This window comes from Pleurodeles waltl, chromosome 5, assembly GCF_031143425.1.
Source record: "Pleurodeles waltl isolate 20211129_DDA chromosome 5, aPleWal1.hap1.20221129, whole genome shotgun sequence".
NCBI classification, from domain to species: domain Eukaryota; kingdom Metazoa; phylum Chordata; class Amphibia; order Caudata; family Salamandridae; genus Pleurodeles; species Pleurodeles waltl.
Window position 1 is genome coordinate 1,833,429,854 of NC_090444.1, and position 22,094 is coordinate 1,833,451,947.

The 22,094-nt window shown below is 48.0% G+C and overlaps 1 protein-coding gene across 1 annotated transcript in view; it reads left to right on the forward strand.

Annotated features, from left to right (window-relative positions):
• The window catches only part of DNAH8 (dynein axonemal heavy chain 8), a 9,979,189-nt gene that overhangs the window by 1,538,504 nt on the left and 8,418,591 nt on the right, over positions 1-22,094 (forward strand). The window contains exon 10 of the mRNA XM_069236651.1: positions 14,772-14,969. Within this exon, the coding sequence (XP_069092752.1) occupies positions 14,772-14,969 (198 nt within the window). The remainder of the gene's footprint in view (positions 1-14,771; positions 14,970-22,094) is intronic.

Here is a 22,094-nt window from a genome sequence, read left to right on the forward strand (position 1 = left end):
TGTATGAGGAGGTAGACCAGCATCGGCAGGACCTGCAGCTCAGGCTCCATGGCGTCCTAGTACTTATTTGATTGTTGGAAGGTGAGTGGTTTCCCTTCCAAAGACTGTTTCCGCTGTGCTTTTGATGGCGTTGGTACCGCCCTGGAAAATCTGGCGGGTTGGCGGATTGTAATAGGGTGGGCGGTACATTATCTTCATCCTGTCTGTTGGCGGTGACCACCGCGGTGTTTGTTGCTACTGCTGTGGTGGTTTTAGTGTTAAAGTGGCTGTCTGTGCTGGCGGTTTCCGCCGTGGTCGTGATCCCATTTGTTTTACCGCCGGCCTGTTGGCGGTATAACCGCCGCTTTAACACCGACCGCCAGGGTTGTAATGAGGGCCTATGGGCCTCAACCACGGGTTGTCGCGGGTTGTGGCTAAAATTAGGGTAGGTGCAACCAGAAATTTGCAAATTGTACTTGTGAGCAGTTGTAGTATAGTTAATTTCAGGGGCCCAGAGGCCTTCTTGTTCAAAAAGAAGAGTCAGCGTTTCCCAAGCAATTCTAGGATGCTCACCGGCCCATACCAGAGTACTTAGGTTGGAGCTGAGCGGTCTGAAGAAGACTTAAATAAGCAGGATGGGGATGATTAGAAAGAGATAGAGGAACTTTGAGAGGACTACTATTTTAGTAATTTCTATTCTACCTGCCAGTGAAATGGGGAGTTTTGTAAAATTTGGGAGCCTTTCCTCCAAAGTGTATATGGGTGCTGTAATTTGCTCAGCACAGTTCATCAAAATACCAAGATAGCAGAAGTGAGTGGGAAAATGATGGATTTCGACCAATTTGTATATTTATATATGACGGTGTGGTCACCAAAATGAGTTCTCTCTCATAATATATGGGAAGGCATTTTGTTGTGCTTGCGAAGGTATATTGTGAAGTTGTCTGCGTACATAGAAACTAGTATCTGAAAGAGTCTTCTAGTTGCAGACTCCTTACCTTTGAATCTCCCCAGGCGTGAGACTGGATCCGGAGATTTTTTTTTAAGCAGTACGTCTGCGCTCCGTCAGGTGGCGTTGGTCGACTCAGCGGGCGTCGTTGGCGTTGTGGCCGCCGTGATGACATCACAGTCATATATAGGCACCACCCTGGTGCGCTGACGTCAGTTCTTTTCTTTCTGCACCAACCTACGCGCAGATCCGGAGAGGAGCTAGCTCAGTCACTTTTTGACTACGACAGCATTTTTGTCGAACTGTTTTTGACGAGGTCGTCGATGCATCGAAGAGATGTCCCACAAGACCGGTTTTAAACCCTGCGACTCCTGTCACCGAATGATGTGGGTGACGGATCCTCACCTCATGTGTCTTTGGTGCCTGGAGCGCGATCACGAGCCGAAGTCATGCTCCGAGTGTCGGGCCATGAATCCAAAAGCTTTGAGGGAGCGGTCCCTAAAGCTAATGGCGGCCCGACACTCTACTCTGTGGCGCTTACTTTCTCGTTCGAGAGGAAGGTCTCGAGACCAGCCGTGGAGTCACCACCACTCCTCGTCCTCGAAGTCATCGGGACATTTGGGTCATAAGAAAAAGAAGTCAAAGAAGAACAAGCATTCTTCGACTTCACCCCCACGCTCGGACGATGCGGCGTGGGAATAGCGTTGACGCTCTAGGCCTCCATCGTCAGAGCCTTCATCTGGGTCCGCCCCACGCTTCCTCGACTTTCTGGGAGCTGGAGCCACCCCTGCCCAACTCAGAGATTTATGAGTCAATGCACCTCATTTTTGGGCAGACCGACCCACCTTCGGTGCCCTCTGGCACATGTAAGTCTGTGAGGGCCCCCTCAGGTTCGAAGTCGTTGGCTTCGGCTACGGGTCAGACGTCAACGTTCCTGATGCGTTGGTTGGGTCCACAACCGACGTCAATCCTATTCTCATACCTGATGACCCGGAGCCGGAACGACGTCACTCGATGCCAATTCCTTTCTCTTTGGGCTTTCCTGGGCCCAGGGTTTATCCAGACCGTTATACTTACGGGTATGGATACGGGGAGAGTTTAGGGGGGATGCTGAACCCTTTAGAATACCAGCTTGACCCCCAAATGGACTGGGTGTAGGATTTGGGTGATGTCAGTGGTCTAGACACCTCCCCTGACACTGGTATACTCTCTCCCCCTACCGTGGCTACGGAGGAGGACACATACTCCATGGTGGTGAGAAGGGCGGCTGAGGTCTTGGACCTTTTGTGGAGGTTAGGTCTAATATCCTGACAAACGTCTTCAGCCGGGTCTTCCACATCAGAATCCCTTCTTCCCTTTAACAAGGCACTGACGGACGTCCTTTTGGGTACTTGGTCCAGACCCAGCACAGGGGCTCCTGTGAATAGGACAATTGCCTGCCGCCATCGGCCTGCGCAAACAGACCCAAAATTCCTCACCCAACACCCCACGCCTGAGAGCCTTGTCATCAAGGCTTCATCTTCATCTGGCGCATTCCCTACCGCACCCCCATATAGGGAATCAAAAAGACTGGATGTAGGAGGCTGGACTGGCTTGTAGTGAGTACCAAGGGGTACTTGCACCTTGCACCAGGCCCAGTTATCCCTTATTAGTGTATAGGGTGTCTAGCAGCTTAGGCTGATAGATAATGGTAGCTTAGCAGAGCAGCTTAGGCTGAACTAGGAGACGTGTGAAGCTACTACAGTACCACTTAGTGTCATATATGCACAATATCATAAGAAAACACAATACACAGTTATACTAAAAATAAAGGTACTTTATTTTTATGACAATATGCCAAAGTATCTTAGAGTGTACCCTCAGTGAGAGGATAGGAAATATACACAAGATATATATACACAATAGCAAAGATATGCAGTATAGTCTTAGAAAACAGTGCAAACAATGTATAGTTACAATAGGATGCAATGGGGAAACATAGGGATAGGGGCAACACAAACCATATACTCCAAAAGTGGAATGCGAACCACGAATGGACCCCAAACCTATGTGACCTTGTAGAGGGTCGCTGGGACTATTAGAAAATAGTGAGAGTTAGAAAAATAACCCTCCCCAAGACCCTGAAAAGTGAGTGCAAAGTGCACTAAAGTTCCCCTAAGGACAAAGCAGTTGTGTTAGAGGAATAATGCAGGAAAGACACAAACCAACAATGCAACAACTGTGGATTTCCAATCTAGGGTACCTGTGGAACAAGGGGACCAATTCCAAAAGTCACAAGCAAGTCGGAGATGGGCAGATGCCCAGGAAATGCCAGCTGCTGGTGCAAAGAAGCTTCGACTGGACAGAAGAAGCTGCGGTTTCTGCAGGAACGAAAAGGGCTAGAGACTTCCCCTTTGGTGGACGGATCCCTCTCGCCGTGGAGAGTCGTGCAGAAGTGATTTCCCGCCGAAAGAACGCCAACAAGCCTTGCTAGCTGCAAATCGTGCGGTTAGCGTTTTTGGACGCTGCTGTGGCCCTGGAGGGACCAGGAGGTCGCAAATTGGACCAGGAGAGAGAGGGGACGTCGAGCAAGACAAGGAGCCTTCTCAGCAGCAGGTAGCACCCGGAGAAGTGCCAGAAACAGGCACTACGAGGATGCGTGAAACGTTGCTCACCCGAAGTCGCACAAAGAAGTCCCACGTCGCCGGAGAACAACTTAGGAGGTCGTGCAATGCAGGTTAGAGTGCCGTAGACCCAGGCTGGACTGTGCACAAAGGATTTCCGCCGGAAGTGCACGGAGGCTGGAGTAGCTGCAAAAGTCGCGGTTCCCAGCAATGCAGCCCAGCGAGGTGAGGCAAGGACTTACCTCCACCAAACTTGGACTGAAGAGTCACTGGACTGTGGGGGTCACTTGGATAGAGTTGCTGGATTCGAGGGACCTCGCTCGTCATGCTGAGAGGAGACCCAATGGACCGGTAATGCAGCTTTTTGGTGCCTGCGGTTGCAGGGGGAAGATTCCGTCGACCCACGGGAGATTTCTTCGGAGCTTCTGGTGCAGAGAGGAGGCAGACTACCCCCACAGCATGCACAAGCAGGAAAACAGTCGAGAAGGCGGCAGGATCAGCGTTACAGAGTTGCAGTAGTCGTCTTAGCTACTTTGTTGCAGTTTTGCAGGCTTCCAGCGCGGTCAGCAGTCGATTCCTTATCAGAAGGTGAAGAGAGAGATGCAGAGGAACTCGGCTGAGCTCTTGCATTCGTTATCTAAAGTTTCCCCAGAGACAGAGACCCTAAATAGCCAGAAAAGAGGGTTTGGCTACTTAGGAGAGAGGATAGGCTACTAACACCTGAAGGAGCCTATCAGAAGGAGTCTCTGACGTCACCTGGTGGCACTGGCCACTCAGAGCAGTCCAGTGTGCCAGCAGCACCTCTGTTTCCAAGATGGCAGAGGTCTGGAGCACACTGGAGGAGCTCTGGACACCTCCCAGGGGAGGTGCAGGTCAGGGGAGTGGTCACTCCCCTTTCCTTTGTCCAGTTTCGCACCAGAGCAGGGCTAAGGGGTCCCCTGAACCGGTGTAGACTGGCTTATGCGGAATTGGGCACATCTGTGCCCAACAAACCATTTCCAGAGGCTGGGGGAGGCTACTCCTCCCCTGCCTTCACACCATTTTCCAAAGGGAGAGGGTGTCACACCCTCTCTCAGAGGAAGTTCTTTGTTCTGCCATCCTGGGCCAGGCCTGGCTGGACCCCAGGAGGGCAGATGCCTGTCTGAGGGGTTGGCAGCAGCAGCAGCTGCAGTGAAACCCCAGGAAGGGCAGTTTGGCAGTACCAGGGTCTGTGCTACAGACCACTGGGATCATGGGATTGTGACAACTATGCCAGGATGGTATAGAGGGGGCAATTCCATGATCATAGACATGTTACATGGCCATATTCGGAGTTACCATTGTGAAGCTACATATAGGTAGTGACCTATATGTAGTACACGCGTGTAATGGTGTCCCCGCACTCACAAAGTTCAGGGAATTGGCTCTGAACAATGTGGGGGCACCTTGGCTAGTGCCAGGGTGCCCTCACACTAAGTAACTTTGCACCTAACCTTTACCAGGTAAAGGTTAGACATATAGGTGACTTATAAGTTACTTAAGTGCAGTGTAAAATGGCTGTGAAATAACGTGGACGTTATTTCACTCAGGCTGCAGTGGCAGGCCTGTGTAAGAATTGTCAGAGCTCCCTATGGGTGGCAAAAGAAATGCTGCAGCCCATAGGGATCTCCTGGAACCCCAATACCCTGGGTACCTCAGTACCATATACTAGGGAATTATAAGGGTGTTCCAGTAAGCCAATGTAAATTGGTAAAATTAGTCACTAGCCTGTTAGTGACAATTTGGAAAGAAATGAGAGAGCATAACCACTGAGGTTCTGATTAGCAGAGCCTCAGTGAGACAGTTAGTCACTACACAGGTAACACATTCAGGCACACTTATGAGCTCTGGGGCCCTGGGTTACCAGGGTCCCAGTGACACATACAACTAAAACAACATATATACAGTGAAAAATGGGGGTAACATGCCAGGCAAGATGGTACTTTCCTACACTGGACAACTTCGGAAGAAGATGTTTTCTTCCAGCAGTCTAGCACTGCTGTCCGTGACCACCGCATGCCTTTTGGGCCGCTCTTCCCATACTCTCTGGGATATGGTCACGCTAGTGCTGCCTAGAGTTTCAGAGGAGGCCCGGACTGTCCTTTCCCAAGCCATGACAGATGGGAGGGACGCAGCAAAGTTCATGATTCGTTGTTGGCTGGATAAGACCGACTTTCTGGGCAGATCGATTGCATCGACAGAGGCATTGAAACACCACCCCTGGCAGAGAATATCTGGCTTCTCGGGATGTCCAGCAATCTCTGATGGACATGCCCTTTGATGGCACACGTCTCTTTGGAGACAAGGCAGACTTAGCGCTCGAGCACTTCAAGGATTCCCGAGCCATGGCACGGTCCCTTGGCCTCACGCCTGCTCCTAGACCCCATTAGTCCGTCTTTCACCCCTTTTGTGGCTACGGAAGGGGCACCCAACTGCGTTCTTTCCCCCCTAGCCATCGACCTGCGCATGCTGTACAGCCCTTGCCTGGCTGCGGGATCCCACGCAACCAGCGATCAGGGAGCCAGTGGGTCGCCCAGTCCACCCCCACCTCTCAGCCTCCAAACCTTCCTAGTCCGCAGCTACACCAGGAACCAGTTGGTGGCAGGATTCGCCATCACTTTCCCCAATGGCAATCTATTACCTCGGACAGGGGGGTCCTCCGGATGGTCCGAAGGGGCTATTCCCTCCCCTTCGTGAAACCTCCTCCAGCCATGCCACCTTCCTACAATCGCATATCAGAGGATCATATGCCACTTCTCCACGAGGAAGTCTAGGCCCTTTTGGCCAAAGGAGCTATAGGGAGGGTCCCTATGCCAGAAGTAGGTTGTGGTTGTTATTCCTGCTACTTTCTGGTGCCGAAAAAGGACAAGGGTCTTCATCCTATGTTAGATCTTCGGTCCCTCAATCTCTTCCTCAAGAAGGAGAAGTTCAAAATGTTGACATTGGCTCAGGTCCTATCTGCCCTGGACCCAGGAGACTGGATCGTAGCGTTGGACTTGCAAGACGCATACTTCCACATTCCCGTCTTGCCGGCCCACAGACGTTACTTACGATTCATGGTAGGTCACAAGCACTTTCAGTTCACAGTGCTTCCTTTTGGCCTTACCAGTGCCCCTCGGGTGTTAACAAAAGTGATCGTAGTGGTGGCAGTTCACCTGCGCAGGTTAGGGGTTCTAGTTCTCCCCTACCTTGACGATTGGCTGTTGAAGGCGAACTCACCCCAGACAGTCGTCTCCCACCTCCAGACTACGGCGAACCTTTTTGCATTTGCTGGGGTTCAGAAGTCACACCTGACTCCTTCTCAGACGCTCCCTTTCATTGGAGCGTATCCTCCCGAAAAGCGAGTCCAGGATATTCGAGCTATGATACAGATGTTTCAGCCTCTAGCCTGGATTTCGGTGAGAATGACTCTGAGGCTGCTGGGCCTCATGGCTTCCTGCATCCTGCTAGTTCAGAAGGCCAGATGGCATATTCGGGCTTTGCAGTGGGACCTGAAGTTCCATTGGACGCAGCATCAGGGGAATCTCTCCAACAAGGTCCAGATCTTGGAGGGAACTGCTAGAGACCTGCAGTGGTGGTTAACGAATCAGGATTGGGTCAGAGGCAGATTCCTCTCCTTTCCCAACCAGATTTTACAGTAGTGACAGATGCATCACCCCTGGGATGGGCCGACCACATGAGGGAGGCGGAGATCAGAGGCCTCTGGTCTCCGGCAGAAACCGGGCTCCCTATCAATCTTCTGGAGCTCCGAACGATTTGACTAGCAATAAAAGCATTTCTTCCCTCTCTCAAAGGGAAAGCAGTGCAGGTGTTCACAGACAACACCACCGCAATGTGGTACTGCAACAAACAAGGCGTAGTGGGGTCGTGAACCATTTGTCAAGAGGCTCTTCGCCTCTGGACTTGGCTGAAACATCAGGGCATTTCCCTGGTGGTTCAACACCTGGCGGGATCCCTGAACGCATGGGCAGATTAACTCAACCGACGATGCGTGGTCGATCACGTATGGTGTTCAGTGGGGAGAACCTTGGTTAGATTTATTCGCCTCCGTAGAGAACGCGCAATGTCAGCTGTTTTGCGCGTTGGAGTTTCCAAGGTGGCACTCGCTCTGCAACACTTTTCGTCATGATTGGAATTCAGGCCTCCTGTATGCTTTTCTACCCATACCACTTCTGCCCAGAGTTCTGAGAAGATCAGGCAAGACCGGGCCCAAGTAATCCTAGTGGCTCTGGACTGGGCACGAAGAGTCTGGTATCCCAAGCTCTTGAGCATGGCCATAGCTCCTCCGATCAGACTGCCTCTTCGGGAGGATCTTCTGTCACAGCAACAGAGGAGTGTCATCCACCCGAACCTGTCCACCCTCCGCCTCCTTGCATGGAGATTGAGCTGCGACAGTTGACGTCTTTTGACCTGCCGCCCGAAATCTGTACTGTTATCTTGGCAGCCAGGCGTCCCTCAACCAAAACCGTATACACCTGTCATTGGAAGAAATTTGTGGCATGGTGCATCAACAAATCTGTTTATCCTCTATCTGCTCCTCTCTCTCATGTTCTTCTCTAAATTCTTCGCCCTTGCCCAACAGAGCTCCACCATGGACACCCTTAAGGGATATCTCTCTGCTATCTCTGCTTTCTTGAGGTTCCAGATCAACCTTCTTTATCTAAATCTCCCATTGTTGGGAGGTTTCTTAGAGGCCTCACACATCTTTTTCTTCATACCCCAATGGGATCTAAAACTTGCAATTGACATACCTTATATGTGCCCCGTTTGAGTCGCTTCTCAACTGCCCTTTATGGCTCATAACCATCAAAACTATCTTCTTGGTTGCCATCACCTCTGCCTGCAGAGTAAGTGAGCTCCAGGCTCTCTCATCTACCTAAAGTAGTGACACCCTTCCAGGTTAGGCAGTCCATCACTTTGCCTACCTTTTATGCACCCCCACATCCCTCACATGAAGAGGAGAGACTCCACCATCTGGACCCAAAAGGAGTGTTGGTTTTTTACCTTGATCGTACCAAAGGCTTCCGGGTCGATGATCAATTCTTTGTGGGATATGTGGGTGCAAAGAAGGAGAAGGCAGCGCTGAAGAGGACCATTTTAAGATGGATGCTATTATGCATCAAAATGTGCTTCGCTCTGGCTAGGAAACAACCTCCTGAAGGTTAGTGTGCCCACTCCACCAGAGCTACTGCTGCTGCCACAGTGCTAGCACGGGACGTTCCAGTCCTGGACATCTGTCAGGCAGCAACGGCATCTCTGCACACTTTTACCAAACACTACTGCCTGGACAGTCAGGTCCACAGAGACGGCTACTTTGGCCGTTCAGTCCTGCAGGACTTCTTGGTGTGATCTTGGTTCACAGCCCACCACCGTGGATGGTATTGCTCGGGTATGGAATCTGCAACTCAGATATACAATTTACTTACCTTCGGTAACGATATATCTGGTAGAGACATATTCTAGTTGCAGATTCCTTACCGACCCGCCCATCCTCCCCACACTGCAAACTGATTTCTAGGGACAGGAACTTCCCTTTAAGGGCCCTAGTTTTGGCGTACCATTCTCAGTGTTCTTCATGGCTCCGCGCTACTGGCGTGGAAAGTCGTGAAAAGAAACTGACATCAGCGTGCCGGGGTGGCGCCTATATACGACCGCAATGTCATCACGGTGACCACAATGCCAACGACTCCTACCTGCTCACAGAGGTACTGCTCGAAGAAAAATCTCCGGATCCAGTCTGACACCTGGGGAAATTCAAAGGTAAGGAATCTGCAACTAGAATATTTCTCTACCAGATATATCGTTACCGAAGGTAAGTAACTTGTACATCCTCCTGGAAGTGAAGGCCAGGCCTCTGTGTTCGTGATGTTGGCACAATCTAGCATCTAGAGATACCATTGTGATTGCAAAAAAATGGGCGACAGCGGGCACTCCTACCTGGTGCCTCTGATTACAGGAAAAGGGGAAGTGGTCTCGCTGTTACTGCGCAATAGGAAGCATATAAAGGAGTTTGATCCAAAGGACAGATCAAGAGCTAAGTCCAGTATGAGACAGGAGCTGGAATATGTTTGTCCACTCTAAGAAGTCAAACATCTTTGCGGTGTCAAGGAGTACCACTGCTGTGCTAAATTGGGGATCTATGGAGTGCACTGTGTGCAGATTATGCGCAGTGGAGCATTCCAGAGGAAGCCGGTTTAGTCCGGGCTCACAATATCTGATGGCAGGAGGAATAGTCGGACGGCAAACAATTTCACGAGGATTTTATAATCCAAATGTATTAGTGAAAGAGGGCTATATGAGTTGCAAGGGTTCAACGGTTTACCAGGTTTTAGAATAGTGACAATGAACCCCCCCTGCGTAGCGATCACAGCAGTTACTCAGGCTCCTTTGCCTCCTTGTACACTGCCTGTAAGAGCAAGGCGAGAAACTGCACATATTCTTTATCAAAAGCAGTGGTTAGGCCGCCTAGGCCCGATGCTTTTTCTCCAAACATGCTTTGGATGACCTGCACTATATTCACAATCATAAATGGTACATCTAAAAATTGTCTGTGTGTATCCTCCAACCAGAGGAGTTGTATTGAGTCAAAGAAAGCTTGTAGTAAAGTCAGGTTAGTAAATGTAGCAGCTTGGTGTAGGTTTGCATAAGAACTTGTCATAGTGCACATGATGCCATCCTAGTCTTTGCCAGCAGTGTACCGATCGTCTATTATGTGATTGCTTGCATGTAGCTTACGGAGTAGCCTGGCGAGTGTCCTGCCTGCTCTCACTCTCTCTGTAGCGCCCGGCCACCCTCTCACCGTCCAAATAGTGTGTTTCCTAACTAGCCTCCTCCCCATACTCCAACAGCTTACTTTTCATGGAAGCTACTGTATGTGTATCTCCTCTCTGAAAATAACTCAGTTTGAGTGTGAGATGTATGATTCTAAGCGAGTTAACTGTGTGCTTATCTCCTAGAGTATCCCGGCTTGTTTGGAAATGCAGTCACTTCTTCTGACTACCTTGAATACTTCCCATAGTTATGAGGGAGAAGAGACAAAATGCTTGTTGCAGGATTAGTCTATTATAGTTGCTCGGATTTCATCTCTAAAACTAACATCTCTGCGCGCATATGGGGAGATTCCAGGAGAAGGATGTCCTACGAGCAGAGAGAAGGGCGATCTCCAGGAGTACTGGAGCATTATCCAACACTGTCCTCAGGAGGTGCTCTGTGTTAGTGGTCCAGAGTGATACGTCTCTGGACGCCAATCAGTAATCAGTCTGTGACCAAATGTTGTGCACCGGTGTTCCGCATGTACCTATAGCCTCAAGTTGGTGCCATAGCGACCATATGTCTACTAGATGGTTGCTGTGTATGATGCTATGAATTCGCATGGCGGCATGAAGGTGAGGGCGTCGACTGATGCCTGTTCTATCTACTTGTGGATTAAGAGCAACATTGAAGTCTCCCCCACAAAGTAACGTTTCCATCCCCATGCCATCAATCAAGTGCCATACTTCAGAGAAGAAATCAGGGCTATCAGTATTTGGCCCATACATGGAAGCAAGAGTGAATGAGTCACCATGCACTTTCCCTTGTATAATGACGAATGATGAACCTACCTTCTTTGTTGCATATCGCCTTGTGAGTATGCCACATTATCCCTCTGCGGATTAAGATAGCTATGCTGCAATGTATTGCTGGAGTAGATGGTTATATGTGTTTCCCCCATTTAGCCCATGTGTAGCCTTGAGCCAGTAGTGTCAGTGAGGTGTAATTCTTGTAGGAAGCAAATGTCGATATGATGCCTGATCAGGTAGGCAAGTACCTGTCTTACCTTGTCTTGTTCGTTGAGCCCCTCTATGTTCCACATCAGGCATTTAGTTGCACTGATAGGATGTGTAAGAAATGGTGTGCAGTTAGTTGTGTGTGGAACATTGATTCATGTTGCTTCTAAAGCCTGGCGTCTCTGTGCTGCGGGTGTGGAAGTCACAATCTGTGATGGACCAACCAGTATTCAACTACCCAGGTCCCTTCTCCCCTCCACTTCAAAACCCCCAACATCTTGACAACTCCCAACCTTCCCCCTCCGGATTCACATACCAACACAAAGTGAACATTAAGAGATACTTGGCTGTGGGCCGCCAGTGCCAAGCGAACAACCCATAAAATACAAAACTGAATGGCTGAGGGTAAAAATAGAGTAAAACAAGGTGCAGCCTGGCTATAAGGACACTAACAGTCTCAGTGTCCTTAAGCTAGAGTAAATTATTGCACCAAAGGGAGTGTGCATCTGGAGTATCTGCACCGCTCTTCGTGCACTCAGCCAGTAGTGTTCTGGTGCAGTTCAAGACAACAGTAACGCTTCAGGTGTCTTTTTGATACAGCAGTGAGCCAGTCACAAAGACTGCCAAAGCAGAAGTCACAGGTTCCTGATTAGTTATTGTCGCTGAGTTGGTTGCTTGATTCAGAGTAGGGCACCCCCGGCCGACTGCACAGCAAGGGTAAAATGCGTATAAAAGGATATGGCAGGCCTTGAAAAATGTTAAAAATGTTACTTGACCTTCAGGTCGAGTAACTTGAATAATCTACTCGACCATAACTGTAATGTACTTGTCCCGTAAACGGGTCTCCAATTGTGTGATTCTGGGAAAATATTTTAGTTTACAGTTGCCTTTTTCTTCATTCTCACATATGAGTGCACCTTCAAATATGTGAGCTCAGCATTTCTGCTGTACAAAAAAACTTTTGTTTGGTTTTAGACTAAACATTTGCTCCATTTATAAGAAGAAGCTAGCCCATATATAGGTGGCACGTGATCCATGACTTACCATTTAGTTTACTAATAGCTTTGCTAGTAGGTCAGTACTGTTTCACAGTTTATGTTTAAACTCTCACTTTTAATAAATGTATTACTAAAGCTTGATGTGGTTCCACACTGTCATTTACAGACAGTAAATTTCCAAGAAATGTCAAAAACCCTTCCCACTAACTTGCAGCTTTATGGCTAAAAATATATAATGTATTAACAATCTGTGGAACTGAGTTTCGGAAAACATATTTATTCTTCACACATCACCGAGTAAAGTGTTCTGATTTGTGTTCATCTTATTAAAATATTTTTTCATCATACAGAAGTACGAACAATGGGCTTTCACAACTACTGAAATATATTTTGAAATGTTTCTACAGCTGACTTAGTTATTTAAATGTTGTGTGTTAGGAAAACCTGACACCCTACAGCTTTTCATTTTACACTCTATCTATAGTAGGTTAGACAGTTCACCGTACACAACCCTTGAATTCTGCAGTCAGAAGAAAAATTAATTGTAAAAAACTGACTTGTGTCTTCTGTCTCTGAACACAGAGCAAATGTGATAAGAGCAAGATGTAAAGGCCTCTTTATTGCTCCTTCAATTTCTGACTGAACAGAACACCTGTTCTTTGTCAACTCACCAGAAGGTCCTAAAACTAGCTTGACCTGATAAAATATGACTCGCCTTAGCGAGTGACAAAATAGATTTTTTGAGGCTTGTATGGTGTTGCCTTGGTATTGAAGGGGCTGTTGTTCCCTGGCCAGTCTCAGAATAGTGCCTCTATCTCTAATTCAGTAGATGGGAAACAATGGGTCACAAAAGTGCTCCCGGCGGAGATCGCTGCCCCAGGGATCTATGAATGTGCTCCACAATGAAGATTGGTAATAAGGCTTCCCCACAGAGGGAATGGACATGGTCTCCACTTAAATTTCCATTTTGTCAAAAGCAGTGGATTCTAGTACGCCAAGTATGCAGAGGTCATTACGAAGGGACAGCTCTTCAATGTCTTCATTCTTGTTTTTATGATCTCCAGGACCTTTTTTCCTGGAGATGCTCTTTAGTCATCGATTGAGTGTCAGCAGTGTCTGATACCTGAGTGTCCAGGTGATCCATGCGACCTCCATGCTTGTCCAGGATGTCTTTCATACAATCAATCCTTGTTATAAACAAATCAGTTTTTGAGTCTAGGAGCGGAGACTGTTTTGAATGTCCAGGAGTATGGTTTTAATTTACTGTTCTGATTCCTTACCAGGGGGGGAAGGCACCACCTTATCTTGGCTCTCAGGGCCGACTCAGTCATCCTGGTTTGACCTTTGACAGCTGGCATCAAAGGGCAACTTGCTTTTCTTGATATTCTGCTTTCTCATAATGGACAAACGGTGGCTTCACCTCACTGTTCATTTTAGGCGCAGCCCCAGGGGAGGCCTAGGTGGCACAGTGAGCGTCTCAGACGGGCAGCCGCCAGTCCCCACCACCAATGACCCAGTGCGGAGGGGAACGAGCAAACGACAAGCACAAATTAAGCACTGTGCAACACTCTGTAAGAGAAGAGAGCTAAATGGATTTATTCATTGGCCAGTAGAGCCCGTTAGACAGTAGCCGTCTTGATGCCGGGATCTCTGGCGTCCCCAAACATATCAACCTTAAGTCCCTTTACGCACATATGTCAAGTTGTGGTGGGGAAGCAGGGCGAATCATCAGAATGGTCATGTTGTTGTGGCCCAAGGCCATTTTTTCATACAGACCTGGGAATAGACTCTTTTGGGAGGGGGTTTTGTCATTCTGCGGAAAATAATAGTTTGGCAACTAGAAAGAGGTCTCAGGCTGGCCATAGTTCACCTTTCTACTTACATTGATTCTATCAGATACAAATTTGTATTCCTACACCTGAGCCTGGTGGTGCCAAAGCAGGAGATCACCATTGGTCGGTGGCAGAAGCACCCACTAGATCTGAAGACTTTGTGCCAAAGGCCAATGTGTGACACTAGAAATGCCAGTATGCTAGGTAAAATAGGGGCTGCTCGCAAAAGTACTTAAAAATATGGGATGGGATACAGATGATTTAATGTAACAATGGGTACAATCGCGAAACCCGGCTGGAAGAAGTGTAAACGTTTTCCCAAAATGAGGGCTGATGCAGAGAGTTAGGAAGTATTATGTTTATGAATGTTAATTAGTAGATAACGAGTGACAATGCTGTTCGTGTATTTACGACACTGAACAAAGAAAATGAGAGTATTTGGATAACCATGTCATCATGTTTATGTTGGTTTTACAATTGTCTTTATTAAACAAAGCCCAAGAAAGTGTTTTGTAAAAAGAAAAGACAATAATAAGGCAAACCAATTGCGTGAATGAAAAGACTAGTTTGAATGACTTTTGCATGTAAAAACTCCTATATATACTTGGTTTGTCTTTGCATTTTAGATCACAGAGATAATGAATGTTGTGAAGAGGTACAGCACATTGAGCACGTCAGTTATCGAATCTATAGATATTCTTTCTGTCAAGTTCAAAACTATCTACCAAAGTATTCAGAAGAAAACATACGACATTCTTGACCAACGAAAGTCAGAATTTGAGACGGATTATGCCGAATTCATGAAAATGATTGAAGGTTTAGATGTAAGTAGTAATTATATTATGTTACAAAGATAAAAATGAGCTCCTGTAAAGTGAATGACTACTATATATCTTGACATGCATTGAGAGTAGGTCTTACTTGGTATATTCCAGGGACACAGATACGTACAATTACTCCCACATTATAACTACAGACATCCGTGCACACAAAACCACAGGCACACCTACACGCGTTAAACAAAGGCACGCAGTCCACCTGATATGCAGGCACCCATTCTCACAGACTATCTAGATCATGTTATTTTGCTTATTTAGTAGCAATTACGGCGACCTAAGTGGTAGGTCAGGAGAGCAGGAAGGAGGGCATAGTAGTAAGGTAATGTGGGAGGAGCCTTGTGAATGGAATGATTTTTCCCAAATATTTGTTTCACCCCACCCTAAATACCTGATTTAGATTTCGGCGGACGGGTTACTGCGTCACAACGTTGATGGATATCCCGTCCTCCGAAATTTAAATCCCATAGGATATAGTAGGATATATATTTTGGTAGATGGGATACCCGTCATGGCTGTGACTGAGTAACCCGTCCGCCGTTGTCTAAATCAGGCCCTAGGCATTGTGAAACACAACAATCTGTCAGAGAGATGTAAATTGCATTGGACGAAATTGTGAAAATGTTCGCAATTGTCTGATATGATGAATCAAAATTGTACACCAGAGCATACCTCGCATAGGTTTACGAGATACCTGCGGGAGACTTGTTGAAGTAGAATACGTCCCAAGCGTGCAGCATTTGCCCATGTCACAGTTCCTTCAAATCATTTTATGCTCAAACCTGCAGGCAAAAATCACACCTGTTAAAAAAATAATACACAACACAATAATCATGAATTACGCAAGTTTATGGTTACATAATAAAAATTGTGCCTTATGTTAACGTTAGTGCAAGGCGGGAAAATCAGCTTCCCATATCAACAAAAATACTCAAATATGCATGCACAAAAGACAACTATAGGTGCACTTAAACAGTCTCACAGAGCAAAAGGCCCAGCTTAGATTTAGATTTTGATTTTGGCGGACGGTGTACTCTGTTGCAACGGTAATGGAGTTCCTTGGCCGTCAGACTCTCAGTCTGTCACCCAATTTTGAGTCATGTGGACTAGCAGGATTATGCCAGTGGAGTAAAATTTACTCTGTTGGTTTAAACTTGCCTCCAATGGCCTAAGGGAGTACGGGCTGTTGGGTGTAAGCCATTCGACCGCCTGGACTATTTATCACAGCAGTTCATGCAAACCCGTACAGCTCACCACATGGCACCACTAACGTTGGTGAGTGGAGTGAAAGCAGAATGGCGTTAAATCTAAATCGTCTCAGCTAGATAGTGACAATTGCATACTTATGAAATAAATAGGGGAATGGATAGACACATGAATGTCTGATGAATGGATGCAGGCTTCATGTTAATTTATGGCCATATTTATGGCCTGTAGCAGGGTGGCCCAGTGTGTGGTGGACACGTATGGTGTTACACCTTATACTGGGTCCAGGCAACCCTTATTAGATAGTGTTATGGTGTCTAGGTAGCTAGGGCTCTCTAGTGGTAGCTGTGGTGAGCAGCCAAGACTTATCTAGGAGGAGTGTGAAGCACTTGCAATACCACAGTAGTCACACAGTAACTTATCACACATGAAAGGATCCACAGAGTGTTGCAAAAACAAAGGTACTTTATTACAAGAACGCCAAACTAGATTACTATGGGCAAACCCCTTTTGGAGGTAAGTACACACACAATATACACAGGTTAGTATAGGGAAATAGCATAAAATAGCAAGGGCCCTATGGGGAGGGGGTCAAATCATATACTATAAAAAGTGGAATGCAAGACTGGGTCCCCCACCAAAGGATATGGAGGAGTAAGCCAAGAGCTGGGAGAGAGTGGAACCCCCCAGAGGTAAGAATCTAGAAGACCCCCAGTGACCAGGAGAGCAGAGGTAAGTTACCTGGTCGTCCCATAGGATAACATGGAGACTTGTAATTGGACCATTGCAAAAGCAGGACCTGGCTGGTGGAACCCAACGGTGGATTCTCGATGAAGACGACTTGCAGAAGAAGGGAACGTAGTCCAGTCCCCGCAGGGTTGTCCAGGTGGGGGTAGGAGGCAATGCCCACCTTTCTTTGGGTGAAGATCTGGGTTGAAGGTGGTGAATGAAGTTCAGCTGCGAAGTTCAGGAGCTGCAAGGGAGCCCCTGAAGTCGCCTATGAGCTGTCCCTCTCTGGTCGCCAGATTGCAGATGGGTCAGTGGTCAGGAGGACCACCAACAAGCACAAGCAAATGCAACTGGTTCTGTTGGAGATTTGCAGAGCTGAAGAGGACCGGCAAGGTCCTGGGGACTCGACCTTTAGAGGGGAGTCTGGGCTGACCCTTAGAAGAGCCAGAAGAAGCCGTTGGAGCCCCCACAAGCAACCCACTGGCAGCAGGCACATTAAGTCACTGTGAGGCCCAGGAAGCACACCTGAAGAGGAGTCCCACATTGCTGGAGCTGCAGAGAGGAGACTATCCTTGCAGTGGTAGAGTGCTGGAGGATGTGGCTACTTCTAACCTGAAGATCCCTTGGAGCAGGAGCCAACAAGTCTTGGTTGCTGCAACAGTCACGGTGCACACCATCTCCCAAGTTGGACAGAAGGCAGACAGGACCCAGAGCATCCCTCAGAACCACCAACTGTGTTGGAGAATCTTCACAGGTCCAGAGGACAGCATATCCCAGCAGCCGGACATTGTTGCCTTAGGTACCTGCAGATGCAGGGGAGTGACTCCTTCACTCCAAGGGGGATTCCTTCTTGCTTTTTAGGTGCAGCCGAACTCAGAGGATGCATAGCGTGGAAATGTTGGAAGTTGCTGACAGAAGCCTCGGAAACAATGTTGCAAGGAGAGGTCATCTCAGGGTTGCAGTCTTGTGCGGTTCCTGTGAAGTCTTGCAGCAGTTCTGGTGGCCAGGAGCAGACGAGGTCGTTGCAGAGGAGTCCTGGTGGAGTCTTGCATGCTGAATCTGGGGACCCATCCGCAAAGGAGCCCTAAATAGCCCAAAAAGGGGTTTGGTCACTTTGCAAGGTGACCACCTAGAAGAAGGGGTCACTGACGTCATCTGCCTAACCTGACTACCAAGACAACCAAATTTAGAGGAGAGAGCACCATCACTGGGCTTCTGGTTAGCAGGCTTCCACTGAACACAGTCTAAGCACACTGACAACAGGCAAAAAGTGGGGATAACCGTGCCAGCAAGAGTGACTTTCATACAGCGACGCACACCTTAACTGAAATTTATGAAGCCAGGCAAGGCCACATTGCGTGGCCCTGCATGGCTTTGTAAATCTTGATTAATGTAGGGCAGCACAAATAGCTGTGCAGCGCAGCAAACCATCTTGCTGAGCTGCGTCACTGGGAAAGGGCTGAAATGTGAGGTATTTAAAATAATACTGCACATTCCTGTCCTTTCCCCTGCCCTGCAAGGTGACTTGCTGCGCTGCATGCCACCACTATTCTCATACCTATGCCCTGAAGGCCCATATTTATGGGCTTTGTGGTGCAGGGCAGCCCTTGCAGCGCTGCTCTGCATCACAGGGAAAGGGCAGGGATATGCCATATTTATCCCCCCTGTACTGGCGCCCTTTAGGCAGCTTAGCCCCAATGCAGGCACCCTTGCACCATTGTGCAAGGGTGCCTGCTTTTCATGCAGGATTGCCTGCACAACAACAATCCAGAGAGGCTTTTTTTCTCTTTCTAGTTGTGCTGCAGAATGCAGCACACATAGAAACAGGAAGAAAAATGAGGAGAAATAAATATATTCTCCAGTAATGGATGTTTCATAGATGCACATGCTTGAATCATCCCATTCTCCATTGCTGATTCTGACACCGGATTTGACTTTGTCGATAGATGCTACCATCGACGAGACACCAACCTACACAAGATAATTTGTGCCCAAAGCACACCTCCCCTTTTAAAGTGTCTCCCTTACCACCAAGCCTCTTATTAGACTTACAGTAGTGTGACAAGACAATGACAGACCTTTTGGAGAAGCTCATACCCCATCGGAGCTCATGTGAAATATCAAGAAGAGGAGGATAATGAATACTATGAGCAGGTATAGCAGCGGCAGCAATATATTGAAAAGCCATGTCAGTATATGTAGGAGGCTGGACTGGCTTGTAGTGAGTACCAAGGGGTACTTGCACCTTGCACCAGGCCCAGTTATCCCTTATTAGTGTATAGGGTGTCTAGCAGCATAGGCTGATAGATAATGGTAGCTTAGCAGAGCAGCTTAGGCTGAACTAGGAGACGAGTGAAGCTCCTACAGTACCACAAGTGTCACTTGCACAATATCATAAGAAAACACAATACACAGTTATACTAAAAATAAAGGTACTTTATTTTTATGACAATATGCCAAAGTATCTCAGAGTGTACCCTCAGTGAGAGGATAGGAAATATACACAAGATATATGTACACAATACCAAAAATATGCAGTATAGTCTTAGAAAACAGTGCAAACAATGTATAGTTACAATAGGATGCAATGGGGACACATAGGGATAGGGGCAACACAAACCATACACTCCAAAAGTGGAATGCGAACCACGAATGGACCCCAAACCTATGTGACCTTATAGAGGGTCGCTGGGACTATTAGAAAATAGTGAGGGTTAGAAAAATAGCCCACCCCAAGACCCTGAAAAGTGAGTGCAAAGTGCACTAAAGTTCCCCCAAGGACATAGAAGTCGTGATAGAGGAATAATGCAGGAAAGACACAAACCAACAATGCAACAACAATGGATTTCCAATCTAGGGTACCTGTGGAACAAGGGGACCAAGTCCAAAAGTCACAAGCAAGTCGGAGATGGGCAGATGCCCAGGAAATGCCAGCTGTGGGTGCAAAGAAGCTTCTACTGGACAGAAGAAGCTGAGGTTTCTGCAGGAACGAAAAGGGCTAGAGACTTCCCCTTTGGTGGACGGATCCCTCTCGCTGTGGAGAGTCGTGTAGAAGTGTTTTCCCGCCGAAAGACCGCCAACAAGCCTTGCTAGCTGCAAATCATGCGGTAAGCGTTTTTGGATGCTGCTGTGGCCCAGGAAGGACCAGGATGTCGCAAATTGCGTCAGGAGAGAGAGGGGACGTCGAGTAAGACAAGGAGCCCTCTCAGCAGCAGGTAGCACCCGGAGAAGTGCCAGAAATAGGCACTATAAGGATGCGTGAAACAGTGCTCACCCAAAGTTACACAAAGGAGTCGCCGGAGACCATCTTAGAAAGTCGTGCAATGCAGGTTAGAGTGCCATGGACCCAGGCTTGGCTGTGCACAAAGGATTTCCGCCGGAAGTGCACAGGGGCCGGAGTAGCTGCAAAAGTCGCGGTTCCCAGCAATGCAGTCTGGCGTGGGGAGGCAAGTGTAGGAGGCTGGACTGGCTTGTAGTGAGTACCTAGGGGTACTTGCACCTTGCACCAGGCCCAGTTATCCCTTATTAGTGTATAGGGTGTCTAGCAGCTTAGGCTGATAGATAATGGTAGCTTAGCAGAGCAGCTTAGGCTGAACTAGGAGACGGGTGAAGCTACTACAGTACCACTTAGTGTCATATGCACAATATCATAAGAAAACACAATACACAGTTATACTAAAAATAAAGGTACTTTATTTTTATGACAATATGCCAAAGTATCTTAGAGTGTACCCTCAGTGAGAGGATAGGGAATATACACAAGATATATATACACAATAGCAAAAATATGCAGTATAGTCTTAGAAAACAGTGCAAACAATGTATAGTTACAGTAGGATGCAATGGGGAAACATAGGGATAGGGGCAACACAAACCATATACTCCAAAAGTGGAATGCGAACCACGAATGGACCCCAAACCTATGTGACCTTGTAGAGGGTCACTGGGACTATTAGAAAATAGTGAGAGTTAGAAAAATAACCCTCCCCAAGACCCTGAAAAGTGAGTGCAAAGTGCACTAAAGTTCCCCTAAGGACAAAGAAGTCGTGTTAGAGGAATAATGCAGGAAAGACACAAACCAGCAATGCAACAACTGTGGATTTCCAATCTAGGGTACCTGTGGAACAAGGGGACCAAGTCCAAAAGTCACAAGCAAGTCGGAGATGGGCAGATGCCCAGGAAATGCCAGTTGCGGGTGCAAAGAAGCTTCTACTGGACAGAAGAAGCTGAGGTTTCTGCAGGAACGAAAAGGGCTAGAGACTTCCCCTTTGGTGGACGGATCCCTCTCGCCGTGGAGAGTCATGCAGAAGTGTTTTCCCGCCGAAAGAACGCCAACAAGCCTTGCTAGCTGCAAATCGTGCGGTTAGCGTTTTTGGACGCTGCTGAGGCCCAGGAGGGACCAGGAGGTCGCAAATTGGACCAGCAGAGAGAAGGGACATCTAGCAAGACAAGGAGCCCTCTCTGAAGCAGGTAGCACCCGGAGAAGTGCCAGAAACAGGCACTACGAGGATGCGTGAAATGGTGCTCGCCGAAGTTGCACAAAGGAGTCCCACGTCGCCGGAGACCAACTTAGAAAGTCGTGCAATGCAGGTTAGAGTGCCGTGGACCCAGGCTTGGCTGTCGTGCTGAGAGGAGACCCAAGGGACCGGTAATGCAGCTTTTTGGTGCCTGCGGTTGCAGGGGGAAGATTCCGTCGACCCACGGGAGATTTCTTCGGAGCTTCTGGTGCAGAGAGGAGGCAGACTACCCCCACAGCATGCACAAGCAGGAAAACAGTCGAGAAGGCGGCAGGATCAGCGTTACAGAGTTGCAGTAGTCGTCTTTGCTACTATGTTGCAGGTTTGCAGCGCGGTCAGCAGTCGATTCCTTGGCAGAAGGTGAAGAGAGAGATGCAGAGGAACTCAGATGAGCTCTTGCATTCGTTATCTAAAGTTTCCCCAGAGACAGAGACCCTAAATAGCCAGAAAAGAGGGTTTGGCTACTTAGGAGAGAGGATAGGCTACTAACACCTGAAGGAGCCTATCAGAAGGAGTCTCTGACGTCACCTGGTGGCACTGGCCACTCAGAGCAGTCCAGTGTGCCAGCAGCACCTCTGTTTCCGAGATGGCAGAGGTCTGGAGCACACTGGAGGAGCTCTGGACACCTCCCAGGGGAGGTGCAGGTCAGGGGAGTGGTCAC